This window comes from Pelodiscus sinensis, chromosome 10 (assembly GCF_052426305.1).
Source record: "Pelodiscus sinensis isolate ZL-2025 chromosome 10, ASM5242630v1, whole genome shotgun sequence".
In the NCBI taxonomy this organism is placed as follows: Eukaryota; Metazoa; Chordata; order Testudines; family Trionychidae; genus Pelodiscus; species Pelodiscus sinensis.
This window is the reverse complement of record NC_143061.1, coordinates 51,309,481-51,328,313: the sequence shown is the minus strand read 5'-3', so window position 1 is coordinate 51,328,313 and position 18,833 is coordinate 51,309,481. Positions and strand designations below refer to the sequence as shown.

The 18,833-nt window shown below is 52.5% G+C and overlaps 1 protein-coding gene across 1 annotated transcript; it reads left to right on the top strand.

Annotated features, from left to right (window-relative positions):
• Positions 1-3,483: 3,483 nt before the first annotated feature.
• On the top strand, positions 3,484-17,436 carry LOC102443738 (sialidase-2-like). Its single transcript, XM_075937407.2, has 4 exons — positions 3,484-3,668; positions 5,700-5,797; positions 12,939-13,143; positions 13,981-17,436. The coding sequence occupies exons 2-4, from the start codon at positions 5,778-5,780 to the stop codon at positions 14,935-14,937; spliced, it is 1,182 nt and encodes a 393-aa protein (XP_075793522.2). The 5' UTR covers positions 3,484-3,668; positions 5,700-5,777; the 3' UTR covers positions 14,938-17,436.
• The last annotated feature ends 1,397 nt before the right edge of the window (positions 17,437-18,833 follow it).

The window sequence follows — 18,833 nt, the reverse complement described above, 5'->3', positions numbered from 1 at the left end:
GGCTGGGAGAGGGGAATGGGTTTTGGGCCAGGACCAAGGGATTTGTGAGCTGGAGGGGGTGAGAGGTGCACGCTGTGGGAGGTCACTGGAGTGCAGGACGGGGTCCAGGCTGAAGCAGTGTTGGGGTATAGGACGGGGGTACATGGTGTTGGCTCTAGGAGGAATTCTGTCCACACAAGCATCTAGGGAAGAGGCAGGAGATGAAGACGAGCAGGCGAGGTGAGTGCTGGGACTGGAAGGAAAGCAGGGATCCTGTGGAACACAGGGATGGGCATGGGCTGGGAGAGGAAGGGAGGGAAATGTGGGGTTGGCTTCTTTTGCTGGGGTTACAGCCTTGGGCCTGTTTGGCCGGGGCTACGGCAGCATCCCAGCCTGTACTCTGAGGCTGTGTCCACGGTGGGGAGGTTTGGCGACAAAAGTGCTGTCGACGTGGAAAAGTCGCCAAAATTGAAACCCAATCAAACTAGTTTTTCTGCCTCCCACTGTCGACATTTCATCACCAGATTGCTAGCGCCCTGGAGCACTCTGAACACTGAACCTCTCCTCTCCGGCCCCGCCCCAGAGCAGCGCTTCAAATAAAGCAGGGACATGCTCATTTTATTTTTCAGAAAATACAAATGAATTGAGTTAAGGACACAAGCAAGACTGTGTAAGTCTTATAGGAAACTATGAAGTGAACACTCTGCTGTCTTTTTCTCTAAAATGGAAAATGTCACTTCATCAACATCTACAAGAATTAACACCCCAAATCATGTTTTACACTTCAAACAAGTCCCTAGAAAAAAATCTGAGGGACGGGGCAAGTTCCCCTCTCTTCCTTTGATGGCGACCATGTTCTGAGCCGATCGAGAGGTCTCTGTCCCCTCTCGGGATCTCCCAAACAGCCGGGGTAAACTGAGGGCTGCAGGTCGGGGAGCAGACTGGGGGAACTGAAGGGACTGAACTGCTGCAGTGCAGCGTCCCTTATTTCTGTCCTGTTGGGGCATTTTGGTTCCTTCTTTGTGATGCACCTCTTCAGTAGAAAAGGGAGTATGGACTTAGCTCCCCTACTCACTGTGATGCCTCCTTTCTCTATCTATGTTCAAGGCTGCAGCTCTGTGTGGGCATTAGCTCATCCCCATCACCCAGGTAAAAGGTCCCAAACAGACGTACGCTAACTTAGCCCTAGCTCGGCCTTGCTCCTGGGGCTTTCTGTACCAACACGTTCCGTCCTCTGCGCACAGGAGTTCAGAATGCTGCAAAGGTGTTTGTCAAAATACCACGGCGTGGCCACGTGAGCTTCAGGTATTTTGGGGATTTATTTCAGCACCGCTGTCAGCAACTGTGTCTGTAACAGACAGACCCAAACATTCTCCTGGGAGCAGAGAGTTAAAGAAACCCCTCTGACAGCCCTGTTCGAGTTTCTCAGCCCCGCTATGCTCCCCTCCACAAGCCTCCCTCCACAGTGTCCACCTGCAGCTCTCCGTGCAGTCACTACATCTGACCAGCCTCCTCCCCAGGGCCCATCCATGGCCCCCTCCTGGCCAGATACCTGCACCCCGTCTGCTCCCAGAGCCCAGCTGTGGGTTTCCCCAATCCTCTCCATCCATGGAAGGGCCCAGGGATTCAGAGGGAGAAAAAGCCGGACGGCCAGTCCCAGGCTTGCCCTCTCCTTCCCTCAGGGCGTGCGGGGAACTGCAGCTGCCAGGAGCCCTCTGGCTCTCTCCCTCCTTCACCCCCTCCTGGCCAGGGACTTCCCTGTACAAGCTGGGCTCTGCCCTGTGCAGTGACATTGCTGCAGCCCATTTCTGAGCATGGCGGGGAAATTCTGTGACCACAACTTTTAATTTCTGCAAAAAGGACAGGCGGGGGTGGGAATGGATTTCACCCAAGGGGCACCACCTGTATTCCCCTCCCCCTCCCCCGAGTGGGGTTAGGGACGTAAGCCATGGGGTACGGGGGAACGGAAAGGCCACAGGAGCCAGTAGCATCAATTCCACAGAGAAACCAGCTCTGTTGAAGCTGTGAATGGAATGGGGGAGGTCAGATGGGAAGGTGGATTGTGGGGCATGGGAGGTGAGGAGCCAGGCTGCTAGGGAAGAGGAAGGAGATGAAGAAGAGCAGGCGAGGTGAGTGCTGGGACTGGAAGGAAAGCAGGAATCCCGTGGAACACAAGGATGGGCATGGGCTGGGAGAGGAAGGGAGGCAAATGTGGGGTTGGCTTCTTTTGCTGGGGCTACAGCCTGGGGCTTGTTTGGCCGGGGCTACGGCAGCATCCCAGCCTGTACTCTGAGGCTGTGTCCACGCTGGGGAGGTTTGGCGACAAAAGTGCTGTCAACGTGCAAAAGTCACCAAACGTGAAAACTGATCAGACCAGTTTTTCTGCCTCCCACAGTTGAGATTTTGTGGCCAGATTGCTAGCACCCTGGGGCACCCTGCACGCTGAACCCCTGCTCTCCAGCCCCACCCCAGAGCAGCGCTTCGATTCCTACTTTGTGACACACCTCTTCAGTTTAAAAGGGGGTATGGACTTAGCTCCTCTACACCAACCCACTGCGACGCCTCCTTTCTCTGACCAGCCTCCTCCCCATGGCCCAAGCATGGCCCCTCCTGCATCCCGTCTGTCCCCAGAGCCCAGCTGTGGGGTACCCAAATCCTCTCCCTTCACCCCTGGAAGAGCCCAGGGATTCAGAAGGAGAAAGAACCTCTGAATCCTTTGTGACATGTTTAGTCTTTTGTCTTTGTTGTATTGGCCTTCATCCACAGCCCAAAAGCTTCAGGGGGTAGCCGTGTTCATCTGTTAGGGTATGTCTGCACTGCCGCCCTAGTTCGAACTAGGGTGGCTAATGTAGACATTTGAACTTGCAAATGAAGCCTGGGATTTAAATATCTCTGGCTTCATTTGCATGTTCCCGGGCGGGTGCCATTTTTAAATGCCCGTAGTACAAATTACCTGCCCGTGGCTATACGCGGCACAGACTAGGTAGTTTGAATTAAAGCTCCTAATTCGAACTACCGTTATTCCTGAGTGCAATCCTGGGTCTGGGTGAGAACAGTAACATTTCATAAAACCTTAGTGCTTCTCTGCACTGGTGCAGGACAGTCCTCGGTGAAATGAAGATGTAACTGGATATTTCACTGGTACGACAGGTATATACCAAGGGGGATAAAGAGGGACACACAATTTAAGGGACCCAGATAATGCTGGTGATCGACCAGATGTCAGTAGCCCACCAGAAGGGGCTGGTCTCTTGGCTTATATTGTGCCAGTGTAGTGCTGGGCGGAGGAGTGGGAATGGCATCCCTTGGCTGTTCTCTCTCTATGGTAGCTAGAGATTAGCACATCACAGGCCATAGCTACATGTGTCGCCTGTGACACGGCATCTTCTCATTCCTGAATAATCACAGTCTCTAAAGGCATCATCCCTTCACTCCCACGGGTGGATGCTAATGGAGGGGCGGATCTCCTCCTTTTGGGCTCCACATGCCTCAGCCTTTACATCACCAGTCACCTCCTCTGAGACAACATAGGACTCCACCTCCTGCTGTTCCACCCTGTGACCTCCCTTTTCTGTTTGCAGTCTGCTGGGAGCAACTTCTCTGCCGAAGGCCTCTTCCAGCTCCCCTGCGGTTCCTGAAACTCAGTCCCTGACTCCACTCTTGGGGTGCTGTGTCAGCGACAGCCTGAGGTAACGTCTCACCCTGCTTCTAGTATCCGGCCCGTAGGTTGCTCTCTCTGTCTGCGACACCATTGGAGAGAGGAACCAACGCTTAATCCTCCTCTAATGAGAATCTGGCTCCTAATCCATGTCACTTTCTGCACCTCTCTGCTTGCTCTTTCTCAGGGTACGTCTACACTACAGCGCTAGTTCGAACTAACTTAGTTCGAATTAGTTAATTCGAACTAAGCTAGTTCGAACTAACGCGTCTAGAACTAAAAACTAGTTCGAACTAGCGTTTTGCTAGTTCGAACTAGTAAGTCCACATTGAGTGGACTCTGAACAGGGCTTAAGGATGGCCGGAAGCAGTGCCGGCAGGGCATAAAAGGAGGACTTAGAGCATGGAGATGCTGTCTCAGGCTAGCCGAGGGCTGCGCTTAAAGGGTCCCGACCCCCACCCCGGACACACAGTTCTAAGGGGTGCCCCGCTTCCAAAGAAGTTCTGGCTTGGAGTGCCCTGAGTGCCCACACTGGGCACATCACACCACTCGGCCATCAGCCCGGCTGCACTTGCCGCAGGCTGCCATCTGGGGAGAGGGAGTAATTGGGGGGCTGCAGGAGAGCTTCCACCCCCAGAAGCCCGCAGAGCCAGCCCAGTCCTCCCCATCGGGGGCTCGTACCCCATTCCTCCCTCACCTCCTTCCACTTACCCTTCCCTAGCCCCCCTTCTTATTGATGTACAAAATAAAGATAACGTTTCTTCCAACATTGACTCTGTCTTTATTGAAAAAAACTGGGGGACACTGGGAAAAGGAGGTGGGAGAGGGGAAGAGAAAGGCTGGGAGAGGGGAGGGCAACTAACATGATCAGGGGTTGGGAACAGGTCCCAGATGAAGAGAGGCTACAGAGACTGGGACTGTTCAGCTTAGAAAAGAGGAGACGGAGGAGGGACAGGATAGAGGTCTCTAAAAGCAGGGGTTGGGTGGAGAGGGTGCATTCAGAAAAGTTCTTCATGAGTTCCCATAAAGAAGGACTAGAGGACACCAAAGGAAAGGAATGGGTAGCAGGCTTCAAACTAGTAAGAGAAAGTTGTTCTTGACAAAGCAAATAGTTAACCTGTGGAACTCCTTGCTGCAGGAGGCTGTGAAGGCTACAACTAGAACAGAGTTTAAAGGGAAGTGAGATCAAGTCATGGAGGTTGGGTCCATGGAGTCCTATTAGCCAGAGGGTAGGAGTGGTGTCCCTGCCCAAAGTTTGTGGAAGGCTGGAGAGGGATGGCACGAGACAAATGGCTTGGTCATTGTCTTCGGTCCATCCCCTCCAGGGTCCCTAGGGTTGGCCGCTGTTGGCAGACAGGCTACTGGGCTAGATGGACCTTTGGTCTGACCCAGTACGGCCATTGTCAGCTCAGGGCTCAGTGTCGGGGGTCTCAGTGGACCCCCTTGATTTTCATGCACCCCTGGTCCTGGGTGGCCAGGCTGGCAGCTCTCCTGCCCTAGACAGCCACTTTCCTGTGCCTAGTGCGGAGATCGTGGACGAGGTCCACGATGTCCGCACTAACCCAGGAAGGTGCCCGCCTCTTGCGGTCCAGGGCAAGCTCCCGGGAGCCGCCAGCCTGGTCCCGGCAAGAGGGGGTGGGCTGGGGGGCATCGGGTGGGTGGCTCTGTGCCGTGCCAGGTGCAGGGTCTGCTAGCTGGGTGCTGGCAGGCTTGCACCTGGCACGGGCACCGTAGCCAGCCCGTGCCCCTTTAAGGGGTCCGGGGCCGGGAGGGGGGCATAGAGTTTCCCTGGTGTTGGCCAGAGTGGCCACCAGGGAAACCTGGGGAGGGCTAGCCTCCCACTAGTTCGAACTAAAGGGCTACACAGCCCTTAGTTCGAACTAGCTAGTTCGAACTAGGCGTTAGTCCTCGTAAAATGAGGTTTACCTAGTTCGAACTAAGCGCTCCGCTAGTTCGATTCAAATTCGAACTAGCGGAGCGCTAGTGTAGCACCTATTAAAGTTAGTTCAAACTAACGTCCGTTAGTTCGAACTAACTTTGTAGTGTAGACATACCCTCACAGGGTACGTCAAGCAGCACTTGTATAACCAGAGCCATCATCAGGCACGTTCATCACTAAATTTGGAGCAACACCCCCAAAATGGGAACCATAGAAAGCAGGTAAGAGCGGGGTCGGTCCAGCTGAGTGAGGTGGTCTGGCACATTCAGAGGGAGGGTGCTGCAGTGCTGGTGTCTCTCTAGGGAGGGGCTGGGTGGGGCAACCCCTTGGTGAATCTCCCCTGACATCGGGATGAGGTGAGGTGGGCCAGGCAGCACTAGCTTCCATGGAACCCTGTTTTACTGGCTCCTCTGCTTGGTAAGTAGCACGGTGATGTTCTTCTTCTCCCCTGGCCCACAACATGGAGCCCTCCCAGCCCCTAACTCCCTGTTTCCCGACACTGAGTGTAGCCCCCATCACGCAAAGCATCCCATTGGCTGGACATGGAGATCTCCCATTGGCTGGACATGGTGCTCCAGCTGAGGAAGTACTCAGTGCTTTCTTTGTCTCTCTCTTCACAGACAAGGTCTGCTCCCAGAATACTTTACTAGGCAACATAGAATGGGAAGGAGGTGGGAGCCCATGGTGGGGAAAGAACAGGTTAGGACCTATCTAGAAAAGCTAAACATACACAAATCCATGGGTCCAGATTTAATGAATCTGAGGATACTGAGGGAGTTGGCAAATGTCATTGTAGAACCTTTAGCCTTTTTCTCAGAAAACTTGTGGAGATTGGGAGAGATCCCAGATGATTGGAAAAAGACAAATCTAGTGCCCATCTTTAGAAAAGGGAGGAAGGAGAATCCAGGCAGGGCCGGCTCTAGGCGCCAGCAAAACAAGCAGGTGCTTGGGGTGGCACAATGCCATGGGCAGCATTCTGGCCTGAGGAGGAGCAGGCAGGGAGCTCCGCGGAGGCCACTCCAAGCTGGGAGACTTGCGTCCGGCTGCTCGGAGCACACGCCTGGCCTCAGGGCATTGGGAGGGGAGGGCAGGGCGGGGAGGGGTGGGGCGCTGGAAGGAAGGGGCACCTGGCCACGGCGCAGGGTGGCCATGGCTGGTGACACTGAGCCCGGCATGGCAGGCTGCTGACATGGTGGCTGCTCATGGCAGCCGGCTCACTGGAGTGGAGTTCAGGGACTCGGGAGGCACTGGGGTGGGACCCCATCCCCGAGGCAGGGAGCCCTGCAGACACCGCCCCGAGCTAGGGGCCCTGTGCCCAGCTGCTCGGAGCCTGCGCCTGGCCCCAGGGCACTGGTATCTCTGTGTGGGCAGCCCCGAGGCATGGCCTCTGCCTGGGGTGCTTCCTGGAGGGTGGTGTGGGGCGGCCGCGGCTGGTGAGGCTGAGCCCAGCGGCCTCTTCTTCACCTTAGTGAGTGCGGGCCCCCCTGGCTGTGTCCCCGTCCCCCCCCGCTGGCCACTCCCCCTCCTGTGCACCCTGCAACTCCCCCTCCCCCGGTCCCCCTGCCTGTGTTCTCTCCCCCGCAACTCGCTTGCCTGTGAACCCCCTTGCCCAGCTGTCCCCCTTATCTGTGTGCCCCTGCCCACTGTCCCGTGACCCCCACCCGCTACCTCCCCCCTCTTTTGTCCTCCCCCGGCTCGGCCTCTGCCCAGCTACCCCACCTCCTGGCCCACTGCAACCCTGCTGGAACCCCATCTCCTCTTCTTCCCCCCACCCTACCTGGATCCCCATCTCCTGTCTGGCTCTCTAAACAATCCTCCCTCCCCCTACTCTCTGAGCCCTGAACCCTCCCCCCCCCCCCCACACACACATCTGTCCAGGACCTCAGCCCCCTTGTGCTGTGTCCTGACAACCGCACCCCTGCCTGGGACCCAGGTGATTCTCCCTCTCCCTTTGTTTGAGGAAGGGGAACTCTGGTGTTCCCAGTGCCCATGTCCCCAAGGCCCTTCCTGTCTGGGGCAGGAGAGCTTCATTAAAATTGGAATTGTGATCCCATTTAAATTGGCTTTGTTTTAAATAGTATACCTTTAAAATTAAATTAAAAATTGTTATGGCCTACATTTATCATAACCTATTTTATTAACTTATTAATTAAATTAAAAAATTAAATAGAACATGTCTCCGGTCAACTTTTAAAAAAATTCTACCTGTTCACTAGTCTAAGTACCCAGAACCAGTCCTTACATCAGCAGTAGTTTTTTCTGCAGGTGGAGAGAGAATGTTTTTATCACTTTGGTTTATTCAGCTAGTTCAGTTCAATGATTAGTTCATTCACCATTGCAAAACCGAGAGTTGACGAACCAGAAAAACTTGTTTTCCTCGTCTCTCAGTAAAAAACTGGTTATGAGAGCGTTCTAATATCTTGAAGAACATGATGACTAGATTTTATCTGTTAAATTCACTATGGATATTTCCTTTGTTTAATAAATGAATTTTAGATTAAAAATGTGTTTGGATACTTTTTTGTTGTGTGTCCTTCACATTTATTTCATACAAAAATTAAATGCTAGTTTTATTTATTTTAAATTGAATTTCCGTCCAGACAGAAGTAGATGCAAATCATATGTTTTTAAAAAAGTAGCCACCATTTAGCAAATAATAAATGTGGTAAAATCTGTCTCTTAAGTGTTCCTATTACACACCATTTTGTAATAGAATAAAAATGTAAAAATTAAGAATCTGATTACATGTAAGTTACACAATTATTTGGGCATGTATGTAGTTGGTAGCTATACTGGGTGTATTCTCCTGGTTAGTGAATAGAAGCACTAAATTTGGCATAAAGGTTATATTTAGTTGTAAATCAACATGTTTTAAAGGTTGCTAATCAATAAGACTCAACCATTGTTTAGGAAAATATTTTAAAAGTATAATTTAAATCAGTGGTCCCCAACCTTTTCGGGCTGCCGGGCGCCAGGGGGTGGGGCCACTCACAAGCCAGGCACCCTGGGGTGGGGCCACCCATATGCCGTGTGCCTGATGCCGGCGCCACCCATGTGCTGCACTCCCGGGGCTGGTGCCGCTCCTATGCTGCATGCCCAGGGTGGGGCTGCCCATATGCCACGCGCCCGGGGCTGCTCCTGTGTCATGTACCCAGGGGCAGGGCCGGAACAGATCATGCTCTGCATGCCCAGGGCTGGTGCTGCTCCTGTGCCATGCGCCCAAGAGCCAGCAGCGCACATGCGCCACGCACCTGAGGCTGCGCCGCTCCTGTGCTGCATGTCCATGGGCTGGGCCACCCATACGCCGTGCACCCAGGGTCAGAACAGCCCTTGCGCTGTGCACCCGGGGGCGGGGCCGCCCATACGCTGCATGCCCAGGGGCTGGCACTGCCCATGCGCCACATGCCCGGGGGCGGGGCCAGCCCCAATTACTCGGCAGGTGCACAGAAATGGCCTGGCAGGTGCCATGGCACCCGCGGGCACCGCGTTGGGGACCACTGATTTAAATGATTAATTGCTCATTTAAACCAAGGTTTTCTGTTTGTTGGTTTAAATCATGAATAAAATTAGAGATTTAAATCAAAACTATTTAAATCAATCCTCCCTGCTTCAGAGGCTGTTTGGTCCATCCCTGAAGAGAAAGCACAGGGCTGCGCTCATGGAATAGGTCCTAGCGAGTGGGGTTTTGTTGTCTGGTGCCTGTCTTGTTCTGGACAGTTGATCTGGGGAGTTGAAACAAAAGTCCTCTTAATCCCTTTGAACTGTCTCATTGTATATCCATAGACACCAAGAGTTGGACAGCTTATGTTTTGGGGTTGGAGTCTGATTATAAGGTGCTGCTTCTAATAATAAAATCCCTTTGCAGAGTGAGGAGTGGGACTGGGACTCCAGCACTAGGTGATGTGAACAGCTGCACGCTTTCAAAGTCTTTAACTGACTTGCTGTGGATGAACCTGCTCTCCCATTTTCCTCATGTGAGGAGTCCCTAGCACTCTTCTAGGAGATAAAAATGCTCCAGGGTTTGGGCTCCCCCTCCCCCCACCCTGGAGTGTGCACCCCACCCCTCAGGAAGCTGTTCAAGCTGCATTTGCGCGTGCACCCTCCCCGGACAAAAAAAATGTGGGGGGGCAGCCAAAATTTTCTTGGCTTGGGGGCAGCAAAAAACCTAGAGCCGGGCCTGAATCCAGGGAACTATAGACCTCTCAACTTTACCTCAGTCTCCAGAAAAATCATGGGGGGGATCCTCAAGGACTCCATGTTGAAGCACTTGGAAGAGGGGAAAGTGATCAGGAATTGTCAACATGGATTTACCACGGGCAAGACATGCCTGACCAGTCTGATAAACTTCTGTGATGAGGTAATTGGCTGAGTGGATATGGGAAAGTCAGTGGATGTGATAGACCTTGACTTTAGCAAAGCTTTTGATACGGTCTCCCACAATATTCTTGCTAGCAAGTTAAGGGAGTAGGAATTGGATAAATGGACTGTAAGATGGATAAAAAGCTGGCTAGACTGTCGGGCCCAACAGGTAGTGATTAATGGCTTGATGTCAGGTTGGCAGTTGGTTTCTAGTGGAGTGCCCCAAGAATCAGCTCTAGGACCAGTTTTGTTCAACATCTTTATTAATGACCTGTATGAAGGGATGGATTGCACCCTCAGCATGTTTGTGGCTGACATTAAGCCAGGGGAAGAGGTAGATAGGTTGGAGGGCAGGGATAGGGTCCAGAGTGACCTAGACATATTAGAGGACTGGGCCAAAAGAAATCTGATGAGCTTCAACAAGGACAAGTGCAGAGTTGTGCACTAGGGACGGAAGACTCCAAAGCATTGTTACAGGCTGGGGACCGATTGGCTAAGTAGCAGTTCTGCAGAATAGGACCTGGGAATTACAGTGGATGAGACGCTGGTTATGAGTCAACAGTGTGCCCTAGTAGCCAAGAAGGCTAATGACATATTAGGTTGCATTAGGAGGAGCATTGCCAGCAGATCCAGAGAAGTGATATTCCCCTTTATTTGGCTCTGGGGAGGTCACACTGGTGTATTGTGTCCAGTTCTGCCCCCGCTCCCCACTATAGAAAGGATGTGAACGCATTGGAGAAGGTCCAGCGGAGGGTGACCAAAATGATGGGGGAGCTGGAGCACATGACCTATGAGGAGAGGCAGAGGGATTTGGGTTTGTTTAGTCTGCAGAAGAGAAGAGTTGGGGGGGGGGGGGGGACGGTTGATAGCAGCCTTCAGCTCCCTGAAGGGAGGTTCCAAAGAGGATGGAGAGAGGCTGTTCACAGCAGTGACAGATGGCTGGGAGATGGAGGGTCGTCCTCCCTGTGGGCAACTGGGATCAGACCAGGGCCTTGATCTTCACAAAAATGGAGCATCCTCGCACACCACCCCCAGGCCTCCCCGCCGGCATCAGAGGGAACTCTTGCCTCAGATAGTAGCAGGTGGGACGTGTTACTGGCAGAGGTCTCCATGAGCAGTGACTCCAAATTAGGGGCTCATGGACCCCCAGTGCTGCCATGACTCCCCCAGGCAGCTGTTGTGTTTGGAGGTGATCTGGGACAAGGCAGGAGACTTGGCCCAGCAACCCCATTCCCGATCTCATGGGAGACTTCTCCAGCTCTGCACTGGGGGAGAAGCCAAGCCTGTGTTTCGTGCTTCTCCTGGACAAGGACCCAGCCCTGCACGTGGTATCAGAAGGCTGTCCAGGAGGGCCAGGGGCCAAGGGTGATGGTGCAGGGGCTTGTGTTGGTAACTTGGGGCGAGTGTGGGGTGCGGGAAAACTCCCCCTGCCACGGCAACCCTCCCATTCCTGCCACACTCTCCTCTACTGGGCCTGCTGAACAGCACCTATCACAGGTGGAGCCCACCTGCTTGACTGGGCATATTGAGGGGTGCCGTCATGAATTGAGAGGGAGCAGTGATAGGCTTGGCAGGAGGAGGGGTGACCACAGGCACCAGGCATTTAGGGTCACTGGCAGTGATGGAGCTGGCACACTAGCAGGTCTCAGGGGCCTCGTATGCCTCTCTGTGCTGGTCAGGGGACACTCCCTCAGACATGCCCCATCGCCCAGCAGAGGCAGCACCAGCCCCCTCCCCTCAGAACAGGACACCTGTTCATGAGCCCCCCTGCTAGGGGACCAGAAAGGGACCCCTCAATTCCTCTTTCTTATGTGCCGGCAGCGGCTCTTGAAGCTGCACTTTCCATCAGAAGGAAAGGCAATGCTGGGGGCGGGCTCCAGACTGCCCAGTGGGAGAGGGCTGATGAAGGATGGTGTTTTCCCTGGCCTCCCCAGAGCCAAAAAGGTGAGACAGTGTGGAAAGGTGAGACAGTGGTCAGAACCGCCCGTAGGCCCAGGTCCTCCAATGGCTCGATGGGGACTTACAGACCCTTCACCACCAGGTTGCTCTCCGCCACTTCCTAGGCTGGCGTCACAGCTGTGGGTCCCACCGCCCTTGCCAATGTGCACACACAGGTCTCCACATGAGGCAAGGTGACACCAGCAGGTGCTGGACACCGTGCTTCCGGGCCAGGGTTGGAAAGGGGCTCTGGCTGTGGCAGTGGCCAGGAGTGGCAATGCAGTGACAATCAGGGACGCTCTGTCCCCTGGGCAGATGCCTGGGGTGTTGGGAGAGGGGCGCCCCCAGAGCTGGTGGAGGGAACAACAGGAAAAGGATGGAGCTGGGGCCAGTGGGAGGGCCGTGGCGGAGGGGACAGCTCCTACCAGATGGAGGAGCTTAGCTTTTTGAGTGAGGCCTTTGTCCATCATACTCCCTTGGCCCTTCCTGCTGCTGGTGGAGGGCGGGAAGAGAAGCTCTCCCAGAGACAGAGGGGCTAGGGAGCATGGTAACAATGGAGCCCACCCTGTGCCTACCACCACCAATGAATGCTGGGGAGGGGACTGGAAAGGTCGACCACTCCTCCCTGCTAGGCTGGAGGTGGTGGAGAGGGAGGTCCCATGGACATCTAACAAGGGAGGGTTGGGGTGCTCTGCCTGGGGGTGCAGGCTCTGGGATGGGAAAGGGGATAATGGGCTTGGGGCAGGAGGAGGGTCCAGGCTTTGTCTGGGGCAGAGGGTTGGGCTGAGGTGGCCTTCTGTTGAGGATGGCCAAGAGGGGCTCCTCTTCTCTGCCTGCAGTAGCTACATGCTGGTCCTGGTCAGGCATTGTCTCCACAGGCTATGGCAGCTCAGTGGTGGGGCTGGAGGGGAGGTGCCCTGATCCTCACCCCCTGGCAGCCCTGGCAGCCCCAGGATGTGCTGAGAGGCCTCTCCCCACTGCAACTCTGAGCCTCTCCACAGGGCTTAACGGGAAGTTGTACAGCCACACAGCTGAGCTAATGACCTATTCTCCCTGTTCCCACAGCCCAAAGCCTTTGGTTTCTGTCCAACAGCAAGCGACGCTGTTCCAAGCCAAACCATTGGAATATCGAATCCCAGCCCTGCTCTACATTGAGAAGTACCGCACCATCCTGGCTTTCGCCGAGCACCGGGGGGGCGCGAGGGACGAAAGTGCCGACCAGATAGTCATGCGCAGAGGCACGTATGATGAGACAAAGTACACCGTTCAGGTAATGCACATTTCACTGAAGCTACTTTGCTTGGTTCGCTTATTTGGGGTAAGTGGGGGGAGGCAGTAAACTGGATGTGATTTGTTATCACTTCTGACCATTGCAAACGTATTAAAACACAATTGTCTGTTGCATTCTGTCCTCCTCCTCTGAGCCTCGCATGCAGCTTGTTGTCTTAGCTCAGTGGTTTTCCACCTGCCGTCCTTTGCAGAGACCCATGAGCTTCCAATGGAAGTGCCAACCCCTTTCAGTCTCCAGGCCCAAGGGCAATTGCCCCTTTTGTCCCCTGTCCCTTGGGACCTAGCATTTGAAAATCTTAGACTTGGTCTGCAAATCCCCAGGGGTCCACAGGTTGAAAATCCCCGTGTCAGATTGTAAACTGATCATACAACACCCTGTCAGTGCCTATTGCAACTGGGGTCTCAGAGCACTGTGGCTAGATATGTATTTCAGCTGGCTAGAAAGAGACTCAGTAACTCGTCTGTACACTGAGATTTATTAAAATAAACGTAGACAGAACCCCCCAAAGGAAGATGTTGGTTAAAAATTCAAAGTAGAGACAAGAGCTAAAAATGATCAATGAGCAAATCAAGACATAGGCATCCATCTGCATAACCTTACAAGAAACTCCACTAGCTTCTCCAGCCATTTCATTCCCAACCAGACCGTTGAACTTGAGAACCATCTAGTCATAACTACATAGACATAAACCTTTGCCTTCCAGTGCTCTGCTCTAATCACTAGCTTTGCCTCTCAGCTCTGACTTGTATGTGGAATACGGATTTATTGTAATTCTGTGTTTTCTCCTTTGTCTCCCTTTGCACTCCCATGTGGCAGTGGGAACAAATGCAGACCATTGTCAAGAAACCGCTGGGTGACCACCGCCCCATGAACCCATGTCCCGTGTACGACAAAGTACCAGTAAATGGAAATGACAGAAATGTCGTTCTGGTCTTTATAGCTGTTGAGGGAAATGTCTCTGAGCAAGAACAGATCAGGAAAAAGGAAAACAAGGCCCGTCTGTGCCAGGTCACCAGCGCTGACAATGGAGTCTCCTGGAGCCCTGTGAAGGATCTCACTGACACTGTCACTCATCCAGATGATAAGACCTGGGCCACCTTTGCAGTGGGACCAGGCCACAGTTTACAGCTAAACGAGGATAAGAGTCTAGTAATTCCAGCATATGCCTATTGGATACTTGACGATAACACCCCCTCCCCCCACTCCTTCTGCTTTGTCCGTAGTGACAATGACCATGGGAAGACCTGGAGAAGGGGTAATTATCTGGCACTGAATTCAGGGGAATGCCAGATGGTTGAATTGAAGAGCCAAGGAAAGTCAGTGCTGTACTGCAACTCTAGAAGCAAAGAGAAAGTCAGAGTCCAGGCTGTGAGTGACAATAAAGGGAGGGATTTTAAGAATCATGATTTCGTTAGTAAATTAGTGGAATCCTCCTCTCAGGGCTGTCACGGGAGTGTTATTGGCTTCCCAAGACCCGCTGGTGTGCAGTCAGAGGAGGACACGTGGGTCCTCTATTCTCACCCCATAGACCGTAACGAGCGGAAAGATTTAGGTGTGTACCTCAACAAGGAACCCTTAAATCCAGAAAGCTGGACAGAACCCACTGTCATCTACAAGGGCTACTGTGCTTATTCGGATCTGCAGTACATGGGGCCAGGCCCTGATGGCTCACCCCTGTTCTCCTGCCTCTTTGAGTCTGGTACCAAATCCAACTATGAGAAGATCCTCTTCTTTATGTTCACTCTGAAACAAGTCTTTCCATCTGAGTACTGAGCCTCAGAGGACAGGGCCATGCAGTGTCCATGTTAGAACCACCTTAGCTGACACGTCACTGCCCAATGGCTTTTATCCCCTGCCCTTGTCCTGGCCCATAAGCCATATTCCAACGGTTGTTTTTCTTTGGCAAGCTTTCTGCTCCGCCCCTTCCCACCGTGCTGCCTTCTTCAGGAAGAAATAGCAAAAGTGAATGTGAGTTTCATGTCACGCCTGTCAAACCCACCAGGGGAATCACCTTCACTGCAATACTTACTGGGTAGCCTGGGATGTGCCTCTGTGGGGAGAGACAGTGTTGAAGTGGGCATCATTGGTGTCCCCCATGCCTTGCAATGATGTCACCATTGCCCCTGATCCTTTCCTTGCCCCGTCTGTGCTGAAATCCTTCCCTGGGCCATCAGCCCTTTTTGTTCTGAAAACTGCCCCTCCCTGCTCTGTCTGCTTCGGGGGAGCCAGGATGCTGTGGTCAGGTTGCTCTTTCTCATGCTGTTCTATGCCATCCTTGGCCTCTGCCCTGGCTTCCTACCCATGTCTGGATCATAGAATCTTAGTACCTGATGAGACCCCAGGAGGGCAACTAGTCTGTCCCCTGCACTTATGGCAGGTATTGTGTAGACTGTCCCTGCCAGCTATTTGTCTAACCCAGGCCATGCCCCTTGTCTTACCCCTGCTATGCTCTCTCCTCACCCCGAGTCCACCTCTTCTCCAAGCTCCCTCCCCCAAGCTGATGCAGTGGGTGTTGGACATAAATTAATATTTCACCTTATTTACAATGAAGTTTCACCAATTAACTTAAGAAAGTAAAAATGTTTAATTAATTTAAATTAAAACATTCCCCTTAGCTACAGCATTAGCAAAATGGCTCGTGTGTAATTATGTAACTAACGGTTTGTTTCTATTAGCACCTGGTGGTCTAAAGAAAGGTTTCAACTGAGTTAGGTGGGCCACGGGCCAAAGTGTTTGAGAACCACTGGTCTAGGGGAAAGTAAAGATTGCTTTAAGCTGGTAAGGAGATTCCATAGCTCCTAGCGCACTCTGGGTATGTCTAGACTACTGACAGAGGCATATAAAATAGGCTACCCGACATAGTCACTGAGTCAGGGATTTAAATATCCCCAGTTCCATTCAAATAAAAATGAGCTGTGCCAGCTCAGCTGATCGTCGGCACAGTGCGCGAGTCAAGACGCGGATCGGTCAACAGGGGAAGCCTTTGTCAACCTCTCCCTTATACTTTGTAGAACGAGGTTTACAGGAGTGGTCAACAAAGGTTTCTCCTGTTGATGGTTGGGTAGCCTATTTTACATGCCTCTGTTGGCAGAGGCATATAGTCTAGACATACCCTTTGTTCCCCAGTCTGTGCCTACGAGGGACTGGCCCTTCCTACTGCAGGTGCCTTCAGGCAGAATAGCAGAGTAAGGGGAACGAAGTGGGAGCTGGAAGCCTTTATTTCAACAGCCCCCCAGATCTCTCACACAAGTGCGCCTTTGCCGCCTCCAGCTGCTGCAGGCTCATCATCCCCCTTCCAAACGGCAGGAACACAAGAAACAAATGGGAGGGGCCTTCCTGCACAAGCACCTCCAGCAGGCAACGGTAGCGTCACCCTGACATAGTCCCAGAGCCAAAGGGTTCAAGGTAACTTCCCAGGTCCCCACGCTTTGGGGGGGGGGGGCGTACGATGCTTCAGGGGCTGCGGAAATGCAGGGCCAAGGGTGGCTTCAGGGATGAGCAGGGGATCTGGGGCCGCTAGCAGGAGTCGGGCCTGCCCCGCCACTCACTGGTGGTCACAGGAAGTGGAGTGAGCAGCCTCACCCACTGCATCAGCTTGGGGGAGGGAGCTTGGAGAAGGGGTGGACTCGGGGTGAGGAGGGAGCATAGCAGGGGTAAGACAAGGGCATGGCCTGGGTCATGGTGTGGGGGGGTGTCCTTGGCCTGGCATCCCCCCAGAATGTGCTACAGAGTCCTACATGGGGCACTACTGGAATGAGCATGGAAAGGCCCTGCTAGAGTCCCAGACTCACATAGTGATAGAGATGCAGCCGTGTTAGTCTGGTCTAGCTGAAACAAAACAGTGATGTGAGAAAACTGTTGCTTGCCATTTTAACCACACTGACCATTCTCTCAATGACCTTAAAACATGCATATCGCTTCAAAGACATTTTAGCTCCAGACTTCAAAGAGAAGCCTCAGAACTGTCTTTCATGCTTAAATTTGACACTTTACGTAAGGGTCTCAACAAAGATGCTAATTATCTCACCCATTACAAAGATAGCTTCCCCAATTATCACCCCAATGTCATTACCTCACAGACACTAACCTTCCCCCCTCTCCCTCACTCTGTTCTAAAATTTGATTTGTCAATTTTATATGTGTTCACTTTTTTTTGATTGTATCACTTTGGTATATATGGTCATGCCAATTATCTTCCACAAAGTGATCTGAGGAAGTGGGTCTTGCCCACGGAAGTGAATCACCTAATAAACCATCTTGTTAATCTATAAAGTGCTGCGTAGTCCTGTCTTTTGTTTCATGGAGGGGCTTGATTTCTAAGAAAGCAATCCTGAACTGGAGCCAATAGTATTTTAAGGAAGATAGGAGAAATAATACTTCCACTCTACTCCACTGTAGTTGGAGTCTTGTGTCCAGTTCTGGGTGCCACAGTTCAGGAAACATGGACAAATTGAAGAAGGTCCAGAGTAGAGCAACAGAAATTATTAAAGTTCTAGAAAACATGAGCTATACGTGAAGATGGAAAGAATTGGTCTCTCATGTGGTTCGGATATTAGATACGAAAGGAGCCAGTAGACACCAAGGATAAACTGTATTCCTAACTTTATTATGCACGGAATAGTAAAGTAAAGCAATGCAAAGTTACACAGATCTCTGTCAATGAAAAGGGTTTGTAGCACAGACAATATAACACCTATACCTAGGACAATACACAAGATATTCAATGTTAAGGGTATTAATATGCATACACTTGTTTCCAGGGCTTGACAAACCCCAGAAAGAGCTACTCGCCAGCCCCGCACTGCACATGCGCCAGACCAGCACTGCGCATGCGCGAAGCACCGGTGAATGGGGCGCTCGGAGCAACTGGCTAAAATCTATTCGCCACAGGCGAGTAGATTCAGCGGTTTGTTGAGCCCTGCTTATTTCTATAAATCACACACAGTTCCACCGCTAAGGCCCCTACGATTGTCAGGCGGCAGGTCATGGCCTCTTTGTTTCCCCATGTACAGAGGTGTCTGTGATGGCATGTCTGGGTTCCCCCGACTCCTGCACCCCCGTAATGGCATGAACAGACTCCACCAGCCAGTAGAATAGTGGGAGTTTATTGCTTCTCCTGGATACAGCACAGCACGGATGTAATCTGGTTGCAGGGCAGGCCTAGGATGCCTCAGCCCCCCTTGAGATGGGGGTGACTGGGCCCCTACATCCCAGCCCCTTGCTTAGGCTGCTTCCTCCATGATTCCAGACAGAAACTACCCAACTTCCAGCCCTGCCCCCCAGCCAGGGGCTACATTGCACCTTCCTCCCTTTGTTCCTCTCCCTGGGAGGTAACCAGTTGAACAGGTTACCTACCTGACCCATCAGCTACTCTGCTGGGCCATGGTACAGACAGCAGCCAGTGGGGGTCACCCACAGCCCCAGCCTAGCAACCAGCAAGATACCAACACTACATCACAGTGTCTACAGTGCATTGGTCAGTAGGAACAGTCACAGCTTCTAGTTGCAGCGAGTAAGGTAGTGGGGACACCTTACCCCATCCCTCCCAGCAAGTATCTTTTCTACACCTATATTATACTCCACGGGGTCATTTCTAGTAAAATCAACCAATTCATTAGGTATTGTATATGCCCATGTTTGGGATACATCCTGCTGTTCAAACTGTACTA

What these genes read in the sequence shown, in the direction of transcription:
- LOC102443738 (XM_075937407.2), top strand. Translation starts at nt 5,778, where the DNA reads ATGGGAACCATAGAAAGCAG. An exon ending in ATGGGAACCATAGAAAGCAG is followed by an intron (nt 5,798 to 12,938) that starts GTAAGAGCGGGG and finishes CTGTTCCCACAG; the next exon opens with CCCAAAGCCTTTGGTTTCTG. An exon ending in AGACAAAGTACACCGTTCAG is followed by an intron (nt 13,144 to 13,980) that starts GTAATGCACATT and finishes CCCATGTGGCAG; the next exon opens with TGGGAACAAATGCAGACCAT.